The sequence below is a fragment of the Erpetoichthys calabaricus genome, chromosome 5, assembly GCF_900747795.2.
Source record: "Erpetoichthys calabaricus chromosome 5, fErpCal1.3, whole genome shotgun sequence".
Taxonomy (NCBI): domain Eukaryota; kingdom Metazoa; phylum Chordata; class Cladistia; order Polypteriformes; family Polypteridae; genus Erpetoichthys; species Erpetoichthys calabaricus.
Window position 1 is genome coordinate 47,567,283 of NC_041398.2, and position 19,595 is coordinate 47,586,877.

At 37.3% G+C, this 19,595-nt stretch overlaps 1 protein-coding gene across 2 annotated transcripts in view; it reads left to right on the forward strand.

The window, feature by feature from the left end:
* The window catches only part of LOC114651660 (probable N-acetyltransferase camello), a 94,258-nt gene extending 75,319 nt beyond the window's left edge, over nt 1-18,939 (forward strand). For both annotated transcript variants that reach the window (XM_051928369.1, XM_051928368.1), the window contains exon 3: nt 17,959-18,939. In XM_051928369.1, the coding sequence (XP_051784329.1) occupies nt 17,969-18,646 (678 nt within the window). In that variant the 5' untranslated portion in view covers nt 17,959-17,968 and the 3' untranslated portion in view covers nt 18,647-18,939. The remainder of the gene's footprint in view (nt 1-17,958) is intronic.
* The last annotated feature ends 656 nt before the right edge of the window (nt 18,940-19,595 follow it).

The window sequence follows — 19,595 nt, forward strand, 5'->3', positions numbered from 1 at the left end:
CTTTGCCTTGATGGAATTTGCAGCTTCAGGGACAAGTGATTTGAATCTTTTTGTAGTTCACTGGACAAAGCTTTCTTTTGATTGTCCACTCCTGCCTGATTCCTGATTTGTGAACATTTTTTCTTTGCACCATGGAGATCTAGGAACTGGGAACGCCCTGTTTACTTAATTAAAATTAATAACCTACAAAGTTTTAAATGGCCTTGCACCACACTGCATTAATGACCTTCTCCATCACTATGCTCCTGTTCGTCTACTAAGGTCCTCTGATTCTGGCAACCTTATTGTGCCCCACACTAACCTGCACCCAACAGGTGACAGGGCCTTCAGCTGTATAGCACAGAGACTTTGAAATGACTTCCCAAAATTAATTAGATCAGCTGACTCCATTCATTCTTTTAAAAAACAACTTAAAACTCATTTGTTCTGGACGGCATTTAACTTACATTGACATTCCATCCTTTCTTTCAGTTTACCTCTCTGTCCAGATGCTCAAGATAATTTGTGTGTGTGTTATATCTCAAATTATGTTATTTGTTCAGACTTTTCTTCTAGTATTGCATTTAGTATTTTACTCTGGTTTATTGTCTTTTATTCTATTTAAATGTTTTGTATATCCTGTGTTTGTCTGTTTTAGTGTTCTGTGCAGAAAATATTTGTATCCAATGTGGTATGTATCCTGCTGTTCCATGTGAACCACCTTGAGCTTGGGAAAGGTGCTATACTGTATAAATAAAAGGTATTCTTATTCCTCCTCTTATTATTATTATTACTGTTTTAACCTCCTCAAGGGAATCACCATGTTCATGAGCTCTCTACATGTGCTGTCCACCTTTTTATTCTTTACCAGTCCAAACTACTGTTAAATGCAGCTCTTTTTATGCCACTCCAGCAATTTACAGTTTCTCACCTGCATGCTTCTAAGTTGAAACAACATTTATAAATGTTATTGCAAACTAAAAGTGCTGTACATGGAATATCCATCATTGCTGTTCAATTTATTTATGAAACAATCAATACAGACTCAAAACACAGCTAAAAATAACAATCAGCATCAATAAATGATCATTGATTAATTTCCACAAAAGATTAACTAAGAAGCTACTGATTTTATTCCTTTCAGCAGCATTGAAATACAAAACTGTTGGTGTGAATTGCATGAAATGGACTAATACATACAGCAGAATTTAAGGAAGTGAAAATGTTTAAAATCCTTTCATCTAAAACCGAGGGAGTGACAACACCTTCTACAAACCCTCCTCATCCCACTTGGGCTTCCAGGACTGGCTTGGGTCCACCCAGTGTACAGGCTGCTAATTGATAATCGCAGATGTATGGGTTTGGGATGATCTTTGGTATTTTTGGTAATAAATAAAAGTTTGAGTCCAAAGAGAAAATGAATATATTTGCAACCAGACACTTAATTTTAATCAGATAAGTTCACTGAAAGATGCGAAACATGGTCAATGTCAAGAGAATTTTTTTTAAAATTACAGGCTCACTTACACAGATAGGGTAAAGATTGTTGCAAAGAGCACAAAATAAAAATGACTTTGAAATTAAAACACTTAAATATTCAAATTGGACATACCTGTGCAATGCTAAACTGAATTATGAGCTTTAAAATTATATGTCCCCAATGTTAATTAAATATTCCAAGTCTCTTCATTCCAATACAGAATCAAGGGGAGATAATCCCAGCAGCCTCAGGTCCAAGACACCACCAGTGTATTACAGGGTGCACATATAAAAACTCCTACCAGGCCCATTCAGAACCACCGAGCAACATCACCTGCACAAAAATAGAAGAGCAACTTCAGAACCATGCTTATAGCCTTTTACTCCCATAATCTTTTTCAGAATGCATACATTTTAAAATGCAAGCAATTTCTAAGCATATTCTGACACATTTTAATTTTCATGTTTTTCTTATTTCTCTTCAGATAGGTCTTGGAAAGAAGGAATGTCAGCCGTTCAGATCCGAAGGTATGAAAATGAGGATTATGACATTGTGAGGCAATTACTTGTCAGCGGCATCAATAGTCATTGGCTAAACAGCTTTTTTTATGTGCTTTCAAAGCCATTCATAAAGCTCACTTTCATTTCTGTATCATGCCTGCTATACCTCATCTCCCAATCATTTATTTTGCCATTTTTGGCCATATTTCTGATGTTGCTGTTGTTGAATAACATCATTATTGTGTATTACAATACACAAATTGAAAGTGCTTTAAACAGTGATATGCTGGATATTAAGAAAACCTACATGGAAGCCAAGGATTCATGCTTCTGGGTGGCCGAGTACAATGGCAAAGTAGTTGGCACAGTTGCAGCTGTGCCATCAAATGAATTGATTGATGCCATAGAGCTGAAGCGTATGTATGTGAAAAAGGAACATCAATGTCAAGGAATTGGAAGAGCTCTCTGTAAAACTGTTCTAGAGTTTGCATCAGATAATGATTACCAGACTGTAATGTTAAGCACATTTGTTTTCTGGTATGATGCAAGGAAATTTTATGAGGCATGTGGATTTACAATGAGAAGGATCTATGTATCTTCATCATTCATGGGGAGGATATTCAACTTGAAGAGGATTGATTATAGACGTGCTCTCTCGTCACACACACCCACACAAACTAAACAAAGGACTAAAACGGTCATTAGACAGTACAATGAATCTTTGGTGCTATGATATGTTAAGTAGTGATTCGAAGAGTTATGAAGTGATGGATGTTGGCCAGATATGCAAGCAAAAATGTTTCCATCTTCTATACAATAAACATAATTTGCCATAGATAATTATACTTTAGTATACTGGGCCAAGATTCTTTTAGCAAACTAGGGCGTTCTGCCCCCTGCTCGCTTCGCTCGCCCACCCCCGGGTTTGGTTTACCGGATATATAATTTAAAGAGATTGTTAGTTTCATTGGAATTGTTACATATACATTATTTTCACTTTTACTTTAAAACTTTTGTAAAAACAATACTTGTCCTTTATTTTCAGCCCCGGGCGTGGTTACATCTCTTTCTCGCAGGACGTATAACGCTGCTCGCATTGTGAAGTGTGGCAGAACGCACGCTAAGGAGAAGCGGTCCGATCATCTGCTGCTGGCGAGCTGTGTGTTTTACTTGTCGCTCGTCATTGGTTTAAGAGCTGGGAGCACATGAAGCGTGTCTGCCAACAGCAATCCAACAACTGCTAAGCTGGATGTCTGTATAATGCTGCTCGCGTTGTCGTTGGGGGGGGGGGGGTTGCAGCTAAACGCATGCTAAGGAGATGCCGTCGGATCATCTGCTGTCTTTCTGTTGCTGTTGCGCTGCCTGTTGATCATTTAAAAGCCTGTACATCAGCTGTCCTTTTGCCACTTTGCGTCTCTGCCGCTCGCGTTGTGAGGGAGTTGAAGAACAAGCGGTCGGATCATCTGCTGGGTTTCTGTAGCTGGCAAGCTGTGTGTTTTGCTTGTCGCTTGTCGTTGTTTTAAGAGCTGGGAGCAAGTTAAAGTGTCTCTCGCGGGAATGTCTTCCGAGAAGATCACGTCTCGTCTCCTTAGTCTCCCTCCAGAAGATTTTTTTTTATAATAGAGAGATGTGACGGATTCCTTATCAGTCTTCTAAAGTGACAAGTGTAAAGTTCACCTGCAACTACAGCAACATTCTTTAATGTTTTCTAAGGTCAACCTTCAAAGTAAAGATAATTCTTTAAAAGGTCAGCTATTGATGAAACAACTTCTTTTCTACTTTTAAAATATATTCTAAATTGCATAATAACCACCTTACCCTAAGATCAGTCATGGCCTGTATCATGTGTGTATTCCTAAACTACAATTCACAACAAATTGTAGTAAGAAGGAAAACATATAATGCAGAGCAAAAAATCCAACAGTAAGCTGAAAGGATAAGCTGCCCTGCTATGCTATGAATTGCTCTAAAATACATCATATTTATTTCCTCTGGGTGTATAAGTGCAATGGGGAATGAGCCGGCAGAGTTGATTTCCTGCCATCAAAAGAAGTGGCTGTCACCTTACTTAAATCTGAATTATTCAAAATGTATCATATTCATTTTTTCAAGTTTATGCTAATATTTTCGCATGATTAGACTAATCATCCATATACATAAAAAATACAAATAACTATGAGAATAATAGACAAGATACAATGATTAGCGCATTACAGAAATAATGATACGATGACTGGAAGCCGGGTTGACAGATGTGTGGTTTTCGCACCAATATGGGGTAGTTTTGAATGAGTGCTGTGGGCAAAATTTTGATTTGCCTGTGTGCGGGTTTTTGGGCTGTTATGTGTGGCTGCCCAAATCTCAAAAATATATTGATCAACATGGATACGAGTTAAACTTTGAGGTGGAAAACATCAACAGTGGGAAAACTACATCTACAGTCCAAACACTCCCCCCAATCATCAACAGCGTCATTCATTGTCCTGGACCACTAGGGGTATTTTCAGCTGTAATTGGGCTGGAAATATTTCCAAGACCTTGCAACCCTGGCAAGCATCAGAGTGAATAGATTATATTTCATAGCAGACTAAAGTAAAATGTAAAACAGAAGAGTTTTAAATGTGGTAAATGCTAAAATTTGAATATTGGCCTGAATTTAATACCAATGTGTGTGTGTGTCATCCGTTCAATCGTTTCCGACCACCAATATGTGCTGACAATTAATAAGGCTGATAAATAAGAAAGTGACTCCTGCTTTATTGTGCCTAATTTGCCAAGGGAGTAAATGGTATCTGCTTGCTTGTGGCTAGTGGAAAAAGTAAATGAAAGCATGCCCTTAATTCACTGGTGCCACAGGAATGCCCTAGGAGTATAAAACATCTGGAAATGCTCTATGGCATTTCAACCTCAGCTGTGGATAGATCAATTCATCCCCTGCTGCTCATGGCAAGGACAATGTCTCCTGCTCACCTGAACAGTACATGCTATTTTCTGACCCCACTTTGATATTGTGTTGTTCAATGAGTTTTCTTCAGTTGTTTGTATCCAGGAGCGTAAGCCACATTAAACACAAGCTAATAGGACCCTTAATTAAGCCTCATATTTCATTATTTTAATATTTCTTTCATGGGTGTGAGGGAGAGATTGGCTGTTTTACTGTGGCTTCAGTTATTAGAGTACATTCTCAGGATGCGTGTATATAATTGGACACTGAGGAGCTGACACCGAGCTGCATCCTGCTGTCTCTTTTTACACCATATAGAGTCCACAGACTGCATTTCAGTAAAATTTAAAGAAAAAATAGAAAACCAATTTGTTATGAAGTAGCTACTCCTAACAAGGTGCTCAGCAGTGTATACTGTACATCTATTTATACTGTATATACTAGTTGTGTTGCCCAGCTTCACCTGGGAAATTTCATAAAGCAATAGGCATCAGTTATAATGTCATCAATTAACCAAGTGTTTAAGAAGTTGTTTGTAACCAAGTGCTTTTCTGAATGTAATATTTGTAGTTTTTTTTCTACCAAGGGCTAAACTGACAGGCAGGTAGTGTGGTGGATAGTGGTGAAGGCTTTACACTTATTGCAGTTCTCTACTTCAGTCAGTAATGCTACAAGTTTATATTCACTTCATATTTTATTTTCTGTTTTCTCCCATGGTTTGTAGTAAAGATGTCACTCAGGAAATGGCAAAATATGGTGATTACATCATGAATATTCAAAAAGGGAGTTTTTAAGCCATACAGTATATGGTTACCGGTGGAAGGTGACAGGGTGTAGTTAAAACTGTGTGCATTAGCAAATAGTTTTAAGTTGATTTGAGATTTATAAAGGAACTTGGCTTTACATGTGACTTTTGATTTTTTCTGTGTGTATACAGTTTTGTCTGAAATCTAAGTAAAGTTTTATGCAGAACTCTAATAAAAGCATTTAAAAGTCAGATCCAAATAAATAATTGTTCCTTCAGTGATTTTTAGGCAAGAATAAAGAAGGAAGGATATAATTTATTTAATTTGCAAAAAAGGATAGAAACTCAAGCTAAATAAAATTTGTTTTATGTTGTTTATTTATTGTCCTGTGTCTATGTACCTGAATAACTCTATCCTCTGTTATCCTTCTGTTATTAATAAACTGCATTGTTTGTTCATTGCATAAAGCACATTTGGGTTATTAGTTGAGAAATATGCTATCGTTACATTACAACCTCAAACAGAGAGAGAAAACACAGATATCCCACAGTACCCTAGGTTTGAATCTCATGACAGCTGTCATCCAAATGGAGTTTGCATGTTTTCCCCATGTTGGGTTTTTTTCCAAGTACTCCAATTTTCCTCCAACATCCCAAAATACTTGCATGGTACCATAACTGGTATAGGAGACATCCCAGCAGGAATTTGGGAAGATCCCTTACCCAGATGGGAGGCCCCGAGAGTACAGAAAAGCATCCCAGCCAAGCGAGGGAAAGAGGTCACACCCAGACAAGGCAGCCTTAAGGGATGGATAAACATTCCAACCAGACATATACTAAATACCCTTCTTGGTCGGATTAAAGAAGAGGACAGGGAAGGACTGTCACAGAGGGAAATTTAATTCCCCCAGGTGCTAGATGGCAGCAGCCCTCCATGATGGCGCCCATTTTGGAACCAGCAGGGAATCCTGGGAGTTGTAGTCCAGCATTACAGCCCTGCTGGGGTCCATGGGTGCTGCAAGGGGATGCTTCAGGGAGATGATCTCCCCAGTATATGGGACTTCTGTAAGGCCTGAAAGTACTCTCGGGTCCTCAATAAAAGGGCCTGCACTCCCTTGTCCGGGTGGGCCGGAGCTGGGAGGAAGGAAGGAAGGCAACACTCAACTAGATGGGGGCATTGCGGTGGTGAAAGGAGAGGAATTGTGAGAAAGATTGCTTGTGCTTTGTTACTCTTGAATTATTTTTGGTTAATAAATCGTTTATTTGAACTTGGAACAGCATTTGTGTGATCATGTTGGGGTTTGGGGCTTACTGGTGCCCGGTTCCATCATACAGGCAACTCCAAACTGGCCACACATGAGTGTGGGTGTAACTGAGCCCTGGGATGAATTGGTGCCCTGTCCAAATCTGGAGGGACCTGCTCCAATCACTCATTAATTGGATTACAGTAAGTGAATTTGAAAATGCTATATTATAATATGGTATAATTACTCAAAGGCAGCAGATATGTAGCAAAACAGATGCATGGAGATGCAAGGAAGTAAACATGACAAATATAACAGTAAGTACAATTTACAGGAGCTTTACAAATTAAAAAAAAACTGTGTGTTCCTTGCAAAAGGAGGTAAAATTACAGTACATGAAATTTGTTGAAAAGTTTTCTAGCTGGCAGTTAGATGCTCAGAATGACATTTTTCAAATATTGGCATGCACTCCGGCATAGAGGTGATGTGCAGTGACAAACCTCCAGGCTTAATCAACAGTTTAGTTACAGCAGCAACAATGAGAAGGAGACAGACAGCACATCTCTTTAAAATTCTGCTGTCATCAGAAGGCCTACTTAACCTAGAAATCGTCTTCGTCTTCTTCCTCAACTTTTCCAAATTCAATGTGGCATCGATGTGCTTGATCAACCATCCGCATAAAGAGTGGTGCTGCACCTCCTTGCCAGTCAGACTACTTTCCTTCAGATGTTCTTTTACTTCATCCATCCACCTCTGTTTGGGCCTCCCTCACTCCACCCGTACTTCCATTCCAATCACTCTTTTGCCCACATATTCATTGTCTCTATATGTCCATACTAATTCAACCTACCTTCCTGTACTGTCTTAGATATCTCTCCCACTTCTGTTGGACCTCTGATATTTTCATTTCTTATTCTGTCCATTTTTGTAACTCCACAACATCAGTCTCAACATTCTCATCTCTTCCACATCCAAGTTGTTCTTCTGTGCTCCCTTTACTGGCCATGTCTCTGCTTCATACATGATTAGTGGTCTTACCATTGTCTTAAAAACATTAGCTATAACTTTCACCTTAATTCACACAATAGTTCTGATACCTTCTTCCAGTTGTCCCTTCCACACTGCACTCCATGGGTTATCTCTGAATCTATTTTTCCATCTGGGGTTAGCACTGATCCTACATATTTTACACTCATATTTATCCACTTGTTTCAGTAGCTCTCCCTGCAGGCTAACATCTGAGTACTGATCATCATTAAACCTCAAATATTGTGTCTTCTGTCTAGGTAGTTTCAATCCTATGTCCTCCAAAGCCCTTCTTCGTTCTTACAACTTCCTCACCACTTCCTCTTGTCATCAGAAATATATATCAAAGAATCAGAATATTATATTATGTGGGTACAACTAATTATCCTTTCAGTTGTGTTAAATGATTTGTCAGCTTCTGTAAAGAACAGAGAAGAAGCTGAATCCCCATAATGTGGAGGAATATTTTGGACAAAATTATATAAGTAAATAAATGCATAAATAAATAAAAGTACTATGAAATGTGAGCAAAAATAAATAAATGTGTTGTGAAATGTGTCGCTAAACATGTTTTTGTTATTTATGTATTTATTTAATTAATTTTGTCCATAATATTTCTCCAAATGCATCATGAAATACAACATGGAATAAAACTGTCACTTTCACTCATCAAAGTTTACAGGATGGGCTCCAGAGAGGGTGGGCTCTAGCATATACTGTTTTGATTGGTGAATTGCCCTCTGTAAATTGCTCATGCCTAATTCAATAAATCTGTGAGGGACAGAATAGTTAATGAAATAGCACAAGAATTAATTAGAAAAATGCTAACTCCTCCCAATGAAATGGATTCTGTCGAAGTTATCACGTAATTCAGAGAGATAACTAAAGATTTATCCGAAGAAATTACAATGTTGGTGGCCCTTTTGGACTGTGATATCAATAAAACAGAATGCAGATCTATATGGTGTATCAGAGAAGATGATAACAAGGCTAATGAGCTAGTGTAAGATATTGTGAGCTGCACCTTTATCAGTTTAGACACTTTGGCACGGAGCCCAAAGCAGCGCCAACTAATATTTTGAACTGAATAGTTGAACTGAATATTTCTCCCTTGTTTTACGAGTCAAACTTTATTTTAACTTCAATGTTATTATCATGTCCTGCGGTGGGCTGGTGCCCTGCCCGGGGTTTGTTTCCTGCCTTGCACCCTGTGTTGGATGGGATTGGCTCCAGCAGACCCCCGTGACCCTGTAGTTGGAATATAGCGGGTTGGATAATGAATGGATGGATGGATGGATGTTATTATCATACATACTCAGTACAATGAAAATCTTATTTTGCGAGTCCTCCAGCAATAGACAAGAATAGACAACAACAGACAAGAATACACAACAATAAACTAAAAACACTTAGGTGAAAGGGAAATGCAAAAACAAACAGAGGTAAGAGTGCATGTGAAAATGCAAATAAATGGTTCAATGTAAGCTCTGCAGGCATATTGTCTAAAGATGGCCTTCCATCCTCCAGACACGAGCTAGCCTGCAGTGCTGAGGGGAGGGGCAGTGTATGGGTTCTATTTACAAGCCAGATGGCATACGGGAGAAAACGGTCTCTTAGCCTTGATGTTCTAGTTGCTATAATCTTATAGCGTCTTTCTGATGGGAGCAGTATGTAAACAGTTCATGTTGTGGGTGGGTTGTATCCTTAATAATGTTATGAGCCTTCCTGAGAACTCTGGCATTATGGCCGTCCTCTAGTGCAAGTAGTGCTGTTCCAATGATATTTAAATTATATAAAGTCAGGTGCATATTAGCAGCTACTTTTAAAACAACTTTACAGCTCTGATCAGTGGTAAACATGATCAATGGAACTATAAAATGGGTGAGTTGGAGCACCATACTGGGTGAACTCCGTATAATAGTTTTCAACCTATAGATCACTGCAGAGATGTCTTTACAAACACATGTTCAAAACAGATCTGAAGTAGGATAGTGGCTTTCTTGGTTATATAGGTCTTCGACAGGAAGGGGAGAGTCCAGGAGGGCAGGCAACAGAAGTGACATCAGCACTGGAGTGGCGGTTAGGATTCCGTTCTGCAAAGGAAGGAAGAGAGGAGGGATTAAACCTGGTTTCATGTGTTATTACCATCTACTGCGCCCTTAACTTGGCCCCCTTATATATATTTTAGGAATAATTTAGCTCAATGTTTGGCTAATTGAACTGTTAGAATGAAATTAGGAGGATTTTAAACTATCTGAGACCTCATTTAGAAAAACATATTTGTAATGGAGGAGCTCATTTGAAAAATGTTATTTTTTTTAATATTGTTTAAGATAAGGTAAATAAGCTGCATGGATTAATTAATTTTTTAACTACTTTATTCCCTAACTGGTGTCAAGAGTCAAATGATGAATTAAGTGACCTTTCATACTATACTTTCAAAAATCATCATATTTTCGCACCACACCCCAAGAAATTCTTTCTCTCAGCTTTAATAATGCTTAAGCAAAGCATTTCTACTGGCAGTGATAAACTTCAGAAATCTATTTCTGTTTGGAATGATAATAGCTGTTTTAGATTCAAGTTTAGATTGAAGTTTGCATGTTCCCCCTTGTTCATGTGTGGCACAGTCCAAAGACATGAAGGTTATATGGATTGGTTGAGCTGAATTGGCCTATGTTTGTGTGTGTGGTGAGTGTGCTCACCCTGTGGTGGGTTGGTATCCTGTCCAGAGATCATTCTTGCCTTGCACCCTGTGGTTGCTGGTTTAGGCTCCAGCTGCTCCATGACCCTGCTCTGAATGCACAGATTTGGAATATGGATTAATAGAGTATTGTTTTAACAATATGTTAGTCTCCCACATTTCCCTTTTAGTAATATTCATGTGAGACAATGTTGTATGCTTGAAAGGAAATTTTTTTTACTGTTTTATTACATGAGCATTGTTATTTGTCATTAAATGACTTGGATGTCACTATAATAATAATCCTCTTGTTGGGTCCCAGTATGGTTCTGATTCTCTAATTTTCAGATTAAAAGGTTTAAGAAACTCTGCTTTAGGGATATTAAAGCACATGTCTGATGCTGTCTACCTCTTTTATTTAAATGTTTAAACTAAAGTGCAAGTGAAACTAGTGCCCATCTGACTCATATATACATTTATTTAGGGCTAAATCATCATTATACAGTACAATAACAACACATTTATATTAGAATGTATGAATTATTTTGTATAATTCATTATTTGAATTGTTTTAAACAGAACATACAAACATAATATTAAACTAATACATTTATCAGCATAATCTGCATCATTCTTAATTAAAATGGCACGGGTTGTACTATTTTTGTAGTTAACACAATATACATACATTAGGAACACCTAACACCATATTAATCTGTTGAATCAGGGATTACATTTGGCAAGCACTTTTACCTTAACATTTCCAAGCAAAGTACTTTCTTACTTTTACTTACATAGAAAGGTCAATGGGGCACTTCAGCTTTTACCAGAGTAGATTTTTGCACATTATTCGGATTTTTACTTAAGTTAACGGTTTGTGTTCTCCGTCCACTATTGTTGATTTATGTCTGAAGTAATGACAGGAATGGCTAATTGTTAATTCATATTTTCTGCCCTGTCAAACATTATACAAAAAAAGTCCCTTACCTGGTCAAAAATGTAAGCAATTTTGGTAATCCTGAAAGTGACCATTGTAAGTGTAGATAATCTGGAGATAGACGAACTCTGAGCCACTGAACTGGCTATGTTTGCTTGATTTCTGCTCAAAGTGGGAGGACTACACATCACGTCAAATGCAATTTATTTTTTAGCAGCTGTTTAGCTTCCATGTCTTTACTCATGTGTGTCACTGCAATATTTATTATGAAGGTGGTAAGCAATAAATAAAAATATTTTTTATATTTCTGCATATATACTTTAATAATGGAACCAAAGTCCTGAAGTTATTTTAAGATTTTTTTTAAATCCACATGCAAATGTAATCTGTTAACATTTAACAATGTCATATTACCACAGTTAATATACAATAAAAATCTCAGTAACAGGTTAAAAATAAACTGTAAATTAAATGAACATCCTACTTCAAGGTTAAATTATAATCAGTTGGAAGCCTGCTCACATTAACAAAAGTTCACTCACACCCACGCTCACTCATACCAGGCCAATTCACCGAAAATGCAGTCTTGAAGGTAATGAATAAACTCTGCAGAGACAGTGCCTACCCTGAGATTTGAATTTAGGATTCTGGGACTGAAACACATCAATGATATACTGTACATTACACCTAGAGTATATGCTGCCCTTAACAACCTCAACTAAATATAAGAAGTCAATATAAATCTAGAGTTTTTGTTAGAATAACACATGTAGGCTATCCCTGGTGGGAGCAAAAGTTGAACTACATTGTATACTGGGTGAACAAGGCATCAAGATTACCACAAAACATGACATAACTGCCCTTGGTAAAATGAACTGATGTTACTGAAATTAAGTGGCCTGTCCATAAAAGACTCTTATAAAAACACTCATAAGTCTGGATCTATAGTAACTAAAGACTTTCAACAGGTTTGTTTGCTCTGTGTGGATGCTATTTAAAAAATGTCTCTAAATTGAATATTTCAGAAAATATTATTGGCGAAACGATACAAGAAGGATATTGTTAAGCCTAGCTTCCACTGAATGTGACCATATAAGTACAGAAAAAAGATAAGCTTTCCACCAACAACGAAGTACAGGCAGTAAGGCCTTAGTGAAGTGTAAGGTACAAGATCCCCGTCAAGTGAAAATTGAGCAGTATATCACTTTCAGGAACAGGAGGTGGTAGTTTATGTAGTAATTTGTGGCCTATGAACAGTATTGTTTACAATTTTGGCACACGCTACTTAGGTCTTACTGTATGTTAATTATACTAGACAAGAACGAATTTGCTTCCAGAAAACTTTTGGATACACTTTTTGTGGATGTTGGCTTACTGATCACAAATATCACTTAAATTTTCCTATCATGTACCATTTTATGGCAGTCAGCTATTTTTGTGATTTCCCCTCATAAGTATTGTGACACACTTGCAAGTAGGAGACAGCTAAAGGGCCTAAGTAATAGTAATTCTACGCCAGACCAGGGGGCAGCGAGGTGCACTAATTGTCTTTCTCAATCCCTTGGAGATCTCTCTCCGGCGCCTCTGATGACATCACTTCCAGTTCCTCCATTGCCATTACTTCCGGTCCTGAAGTCGCCACTTCCAGGGTCGTCTATTGATGATGACACATCCGGTCCCGACGACATCACTTCCGGTTCTGGCCCTGATGACATCACTTCCTGTCCTGGCCTTTAAAACTGCCTTCTTGCATCCACATCATCAGTTCTATTTAGAACTAAGTCTTGTGATCATCTCACAATTATTTCAATTACCTTTTGCAGCCAAGGCACATTATATGAGTGGCTGCCCCAAACCTTTATGATGTTTTTGTGTTGTTCTTGTGACAGTATACACACACAATACAACAGCTACAACTGGAACATCTGTGGTGACCTAAAAGTAGTGACACTGCTACCAGGAATGCAACTCAGGAATAAACTTCTGGAGTTGTGAGACAGCCGCATTAATTTCTACACTGCAGTGATACCCATTACACAAGACAGCACATTTTTTCAAAGGTTTTGTTTCTGAATGTTTGGTGATTATAATAGACAGCTTCAAGCTGACTGTATCATGTAAGAATTTCAGGAAACAAAGCTGTTACTGAATTTAGTGTTTAACTGCTTAATGATGCTGACACATTGCATTAGTTCAATTGAGTTAAAAATGTTTTGCTGCTGATTTTCGCTTGTACTCAGTATCTGGTGTATCTCGTTTCAGTCTCGGCTGGCATTGATGGATTCAAATACCCTGATACAACTTTTACATCATTCCAAAACCTTTCCCCATGTCACCACTGACTGTATCAAGTCCAAGTGTGAATGCAATTAATCCTTAGCAAAACATCACAAATGCAGTTCAGGAAAAAAAGTCCGTAATTGTGAGACAACAGTTCTAACCACTACACCAAAGCTTTTTTCAAGTGGTTTAATGTACCACACTTTTCTGCCCTGGAAACAAATGCTTACAGAGTGGCTGTTTCTTTTTAATGTAATGAGACTCTTTAGCATGGCTGTCCATTAGCAGCACTCGGTATATCCAAGCCTCATTCCTAGTAGTAGTGCCACTACTTTCAGGTCACCACAGATATGCTGATTCTTGTACTTTATATGTATAGTATACTTATAATATGAGAGGAAATTGAAAAAATAGATTGCAATAAACTGGTATGTGATTGGAAAATTTAACATGAGTTTTGTGATCAGCATGGCAAAATCTATAAGATGCACTAAAAAATGTTTAGGAAGCAAAGTTCCCACTGTCCAGTATTACTATTATTATTTATGCTATTGCTGTGACTATTATTAATATATGACTTTACAAACGGTATTGTCATTTTTAGTTCAGTTTATTCATTTTTGTATGAAACAGGTATAGTTTCAACAATAGTTCCTAAAAACTTATTTTAATGCTTTATCTAAAATGAGTTGATGGTTTCTAATTCTATTTATTACATATTGTGCTATATAAAATCTGGTTTTAAAATTCATAACAAACACTCTGACACAATACAACATTTTCACCAATGACTATGCTACATATTGTCTAATAGTGATGAATCAAACACCTCTTCTTAAGTGTTTCTCAAAAAGTATACATTCATACTTCTGTCTAAACATTGTGTAATTGCACTCAATGGTCAAACTGCAATATTTTGCATTATACCTGTATATGCATTCAATTTTACCTTTCTTTTTTTATTATTATTTAACTTTTGTTTCAAAAAAGTAACCTAGTATACAATCAAGCTGACACAAATTGCAGAAGTTATCTAACAAATAACTTCAAAATCAATCTTGAGAAAAAACTCGAAAAAAAAAAAAAAAGCCTAACTGGTCAGGAATTCAAAGCCGACACAAGAGAAAGAGAGGAGAGCCAGGAGCAGTGAAAGAAAAGAACACACACAAAAAAGCATCATTTTCCCTTGATATAAATGCATATTCTAAAAGTTTTCAATTAAATCTTGCCATGTTTTAAAAAACCTTTGGACAGATCCTCTAAGCAAGAATTAGATTTTTGACCAGTTTCAAATAGTACAGAACATCCCTCTTACCCACTGACTTATAAAAGGTGGGTTGGTATTCTTTCAGTTAAGCAGGATAAGTCTATGTGCTAATAGTGTGGTGTAAGCAATTACTATCAACTTGTTCTTCTCCATTTTAAGCCCATCTGGGAGTACACCAACCACACCTGGTAATGGGTTAGGAGTGTTTATAACACCAAGGCTGTCTAAGAAGCATTCAAAGTTTTTTGTCTAAAATAATATTAATTTGTTGCATTCCCAAAACATGTGGTGCAGTGACGCTGATGTTAGATTGCAACATACACAGTTTGAATCTTACCCTGAATCCATCCATCCATTTTCCAACCTGCTGAATCCAAACACAGGGTCACAGGGGTCTGCTGGAGCTAATCCCAGCCAACACAGGGCACAAGGCAGGAACCAATCCCGGGCAGGGTGCCAACCCACCGCAGGACAGTAACTAAGACATATCCAACTTTTTTGTAATTCCGCTGTGAAGGTCTCTTAAATAATTAGCAGACCTTGGTTAATATGATATAAAGTGACTGACTATGTGAATGTCTAACAAGCTGTAAGTGAACTCAAATACGACCCAGCAGCTCACTTTATTTTTACTTATAAATACTTCTTCAAGCACTGTTTGAAGAAGGTTTTAGCAGTGTTCCCTGCTGAACTGTTTTTCATTACAGTCTTCTTAAATGTAAGTAATTAATATTTCTGTAAGTAATATTTCTTAAACAGAATCAGAAAGTATGATAAGATTGCTGAGTCTGATATTTGTCTCAATTTTTGGGTGTTCATATTAGAAAGGCAGTATTTAAAGTAATGTTTTTTTCAATGTTTAAGAAAAAAATGCATAGAGCAATTGTTTTCCTATTTTAAGTAAAAGTATGGGAAATTCAGGTCATTCTATATATATGTAATATTATCTATATGCTACTAAGATAGCTCATTGCATTCTACTCTTACCAGACAATTTAACTAGTCTATCTGGCACTGTTCTTAACTGAAGTACGTCACACTTTTCAGGTCATTAGATCATTTTCAGTATGAAACATATGACTCTTTCAATCTCAGTTAGACTTGTTTCTCTATATATGTTACCATTAAGAAATGCTGATCAAAAAACCAATATACAGTATTTATTTCCATTCATACTTAGACAACACTCGGTTGTATTTATTATTTAATCCAAATCCTGTCTCTTTAAATCCCTGTGACCCTGAATTGGTTTAATTGGGATTGAGAATTCTATATTACAGTGCCCTCTGTAATGTTTATGACAAAGACATGTTTTTCCTTGGTTTACATCTCTGCTCCACAGTTTAAAATTACAAATCAAACCATTCAGACATGACTAAAGTGCACATTGCAGACTTTTGCATACATTTCGGTCACACAAGGTAGAAATGACAACACTTTTTATACATACATTGTTTGAGTTATAATTTTAAACTCTAGTGCTTGTCCCAAACATGGAGGGCTCTTTATATTACGTTAGGTCTCATTTCATCTGCATTCACTACCAAATATTACAGTGTTATACTATGCTTTGTTGCTATTTCTTCAATTTGCAACATTCATATCTTTACTGATTGTCTTATAGTGGGTTTTGTGGGGATCATATCTTAAAACATTACATACTTCTGTTCCCACCACCAGATTCTTTCTTAGGTAGACCCACACAGATTTCCTCCACCTCTGCTCTGGTTCTCTTATTTTTCTACTCACTTCGTTGAGAAAGAGACACAGCCCACAGACACAACATGCCTGCACCTGGGCCTGAGAATGCCACTTGACCTAAGACTGACTGCTACTGTGCTTAACTTCTTCTATTAGAGGATGTCTATTCTTTCCTCTATACCCCAGGCGGCAAGACACTTTTGTTCTGTCATTATAGTCTTTTACATTCATAAATGCTCCAAAAGGTGACAGCAAATAAAAGTAAATTAATGTGGCAATATCAATGATAAACCGAATGTGTGTAGTTTTGAATCTTTTTCAATTTTGAAATATTGCAAATTTAAGACAGTTTTTAAGCTGCACCACTTTGACTTGATACTTTGCTAATTCTCTTTCATGTAAAGTTAACATTTTTATTGTTATATGGTTAGGCTTTCTGAATCAGTCACTTACTACACAAAACACTGCAAGCAAGGATTATAACTGTAACTAAGCAAAATGATCATATAACTCCAGTTTTTAAATCACTTCACTGGTTTCAAGTAAGGTTTAGAGACACTTTTAAGAAATTCTTTGTCACACATAAAGCTATATATGGTTTTGCATCTTCTCACCTTATAGAATTCATTACTGCCTATAACCCAAGGTAACCCAGGTGTCTTTAAAATTACAAGCGTGTATAAAAGTGATATAGGAGGCAGAGTCTTTAGCTATAGAGTATCCAAGCTCTAGACTGGTCAACCTATAAATATTAGAGAGCCCTTATTTATGTTAGTATTTAGACCAGGCCAAAGACTTTACCATCACACACTCTTGCTATATTACCAGTCAGATGTCTTGTCTTTACTAAGTCTTTCCCATTTCCATTCTTTTGTCTGTGTACAGTATATGTTGGCATGTCTGTTTTGGGGCAGATATGCTGTCACCATTTCAATAGTTAAGCTAGCTGTCACTACACAGACATGTTGCACTTTGAGGAGAGATCCACAAGAGCAGTGTCTTCAACAAACCAGAATATTCTTACCCAATCTGCATGTACAGGCATTGATGTGTAATGAGTAATGAAGTGGAGATAACATACAATCATGTGGGGCACCTCTACTGAGATTGAGGGTCTAAGAGATGTTGTCCTTTAATTTCTGCTAGTGACTTTTTGCTGTTTTATACATTAGACCTTGAATCATGGAGGACTACTGGATTAGAAGATTTGAAGACAGAGATTATGAAGAAGCACGGGAGGTTTTAATCAGTGGCCTGAATGAACATTCCTCAACATTGTTCAGATGTGCTCTCCAGCAGCCTGGGATACAGTTGGCTCTGCTCTCTGTCTTCTGCTTCTTTTTCCTGAATTCTGCCTCCTTCTTGTTGTCTTCAGTAGTACTTGCCTTAGCAGTCTTGGCAGTGAATCGCACAGCATATCAGTTTATCAGCATCTGTTGGACTGAAGTAGCCTTAAAACATGACCTGCTGGACATCAAAAAAAGCTACATGGAAACCAGTGATTCTTGCTTTTGGGTAGCAGAGTGCAATGGGAAAGTAGTGGGAACCATTGCTGCACTGCCTTTTAAAGAGTTGGTGGGAGCCTTGGAACTGAAACGCTTGTCTGTGAGAAGGGGATACAGGGGCAGAGGTATCGGAAAAGCCCTCTGCAGAGCTGTCATTGATTTTGCCCAAGCAAATGGCTTCCAAAGCATAGTGCTGTGCACGTCTGTGATCCAACTTGAAGGGAAGAAGCTTTATGAGAGATTAGGCTTTAAGAAAATGAAAGAGTACTTCTGGCCCTCACGGTTAGGAAAAGCATTAGGCCTTGTGTTACTCCATTATAAATATGATGTTTCTCCTCTTCACAAAGATAATTAAAATGGTACTACAATATTACCAGCTGTTTTACTACATTTAGCATTAGAACACCAAAAAACCCAGCTAGCCAAATACACTCGGGACACACGCGGACATTTTTCCTCAAACCATATCCTTATCAGTCAGCTCAGATATGGTTGTAGCACTAGGGCAGAGTCTATTTGGAATGACAGGACAGTTCTATTTTGAGTGATTTGGGACAGATATTGCAGCCAACCTCACCAGAATCCACCTGTTAATAATTTATACTTCAAGGCAGGATTGTGCTAGTTCTGTTCCAGCTAGCATAACACACTCGGACCTCAACTGGACAGATTTCTCCTTATTAGTCCGCACAGATGTGGCTGTATTACTCAGTCCAGCACTGTTTGGAATGACAGTCCATCTCTGGCCCAACCTGCTCTGGCCAGAAGTTGCACTCAATCACTCCCCAAAGCAACTGGCACTGCGCCAGAATCCACCCACTAATATCTTAAACTTGATAGATAGATAGATAGATAGATAGATAGATAGATAGATAGATAGATAGATAGATAGATAGATAGATAGATAGATAGATAGATAGATAGATAGATAGATAGATAGATAGATAGATAGATAGATAGATAGATAGATAGATAGATAGATAGATACTTTTGGCAGAATTGCAAACTTAACTTGAACTCATTAGCAAAGACTGCACAGCTCTTGGTCAAGTCAGTCAGGGAAGCAAAACACCCTGCAATCAACATGCCAGAATCTGCCGCTTCATGTCAGAATCAGACCGATTACTTTTGGTGATCAATTCCTTTACTGCATTAACATTTACATAAATCCAATCTCATATTTACACATGATTTAGAAATTATTTATAAAATGTATGACAATCAGACATAGTGGCTTAATAATTAATTAATTAATTAATTAATAGTCACAATGTATTCAATTAACCTTTATTTTTATTTAATAT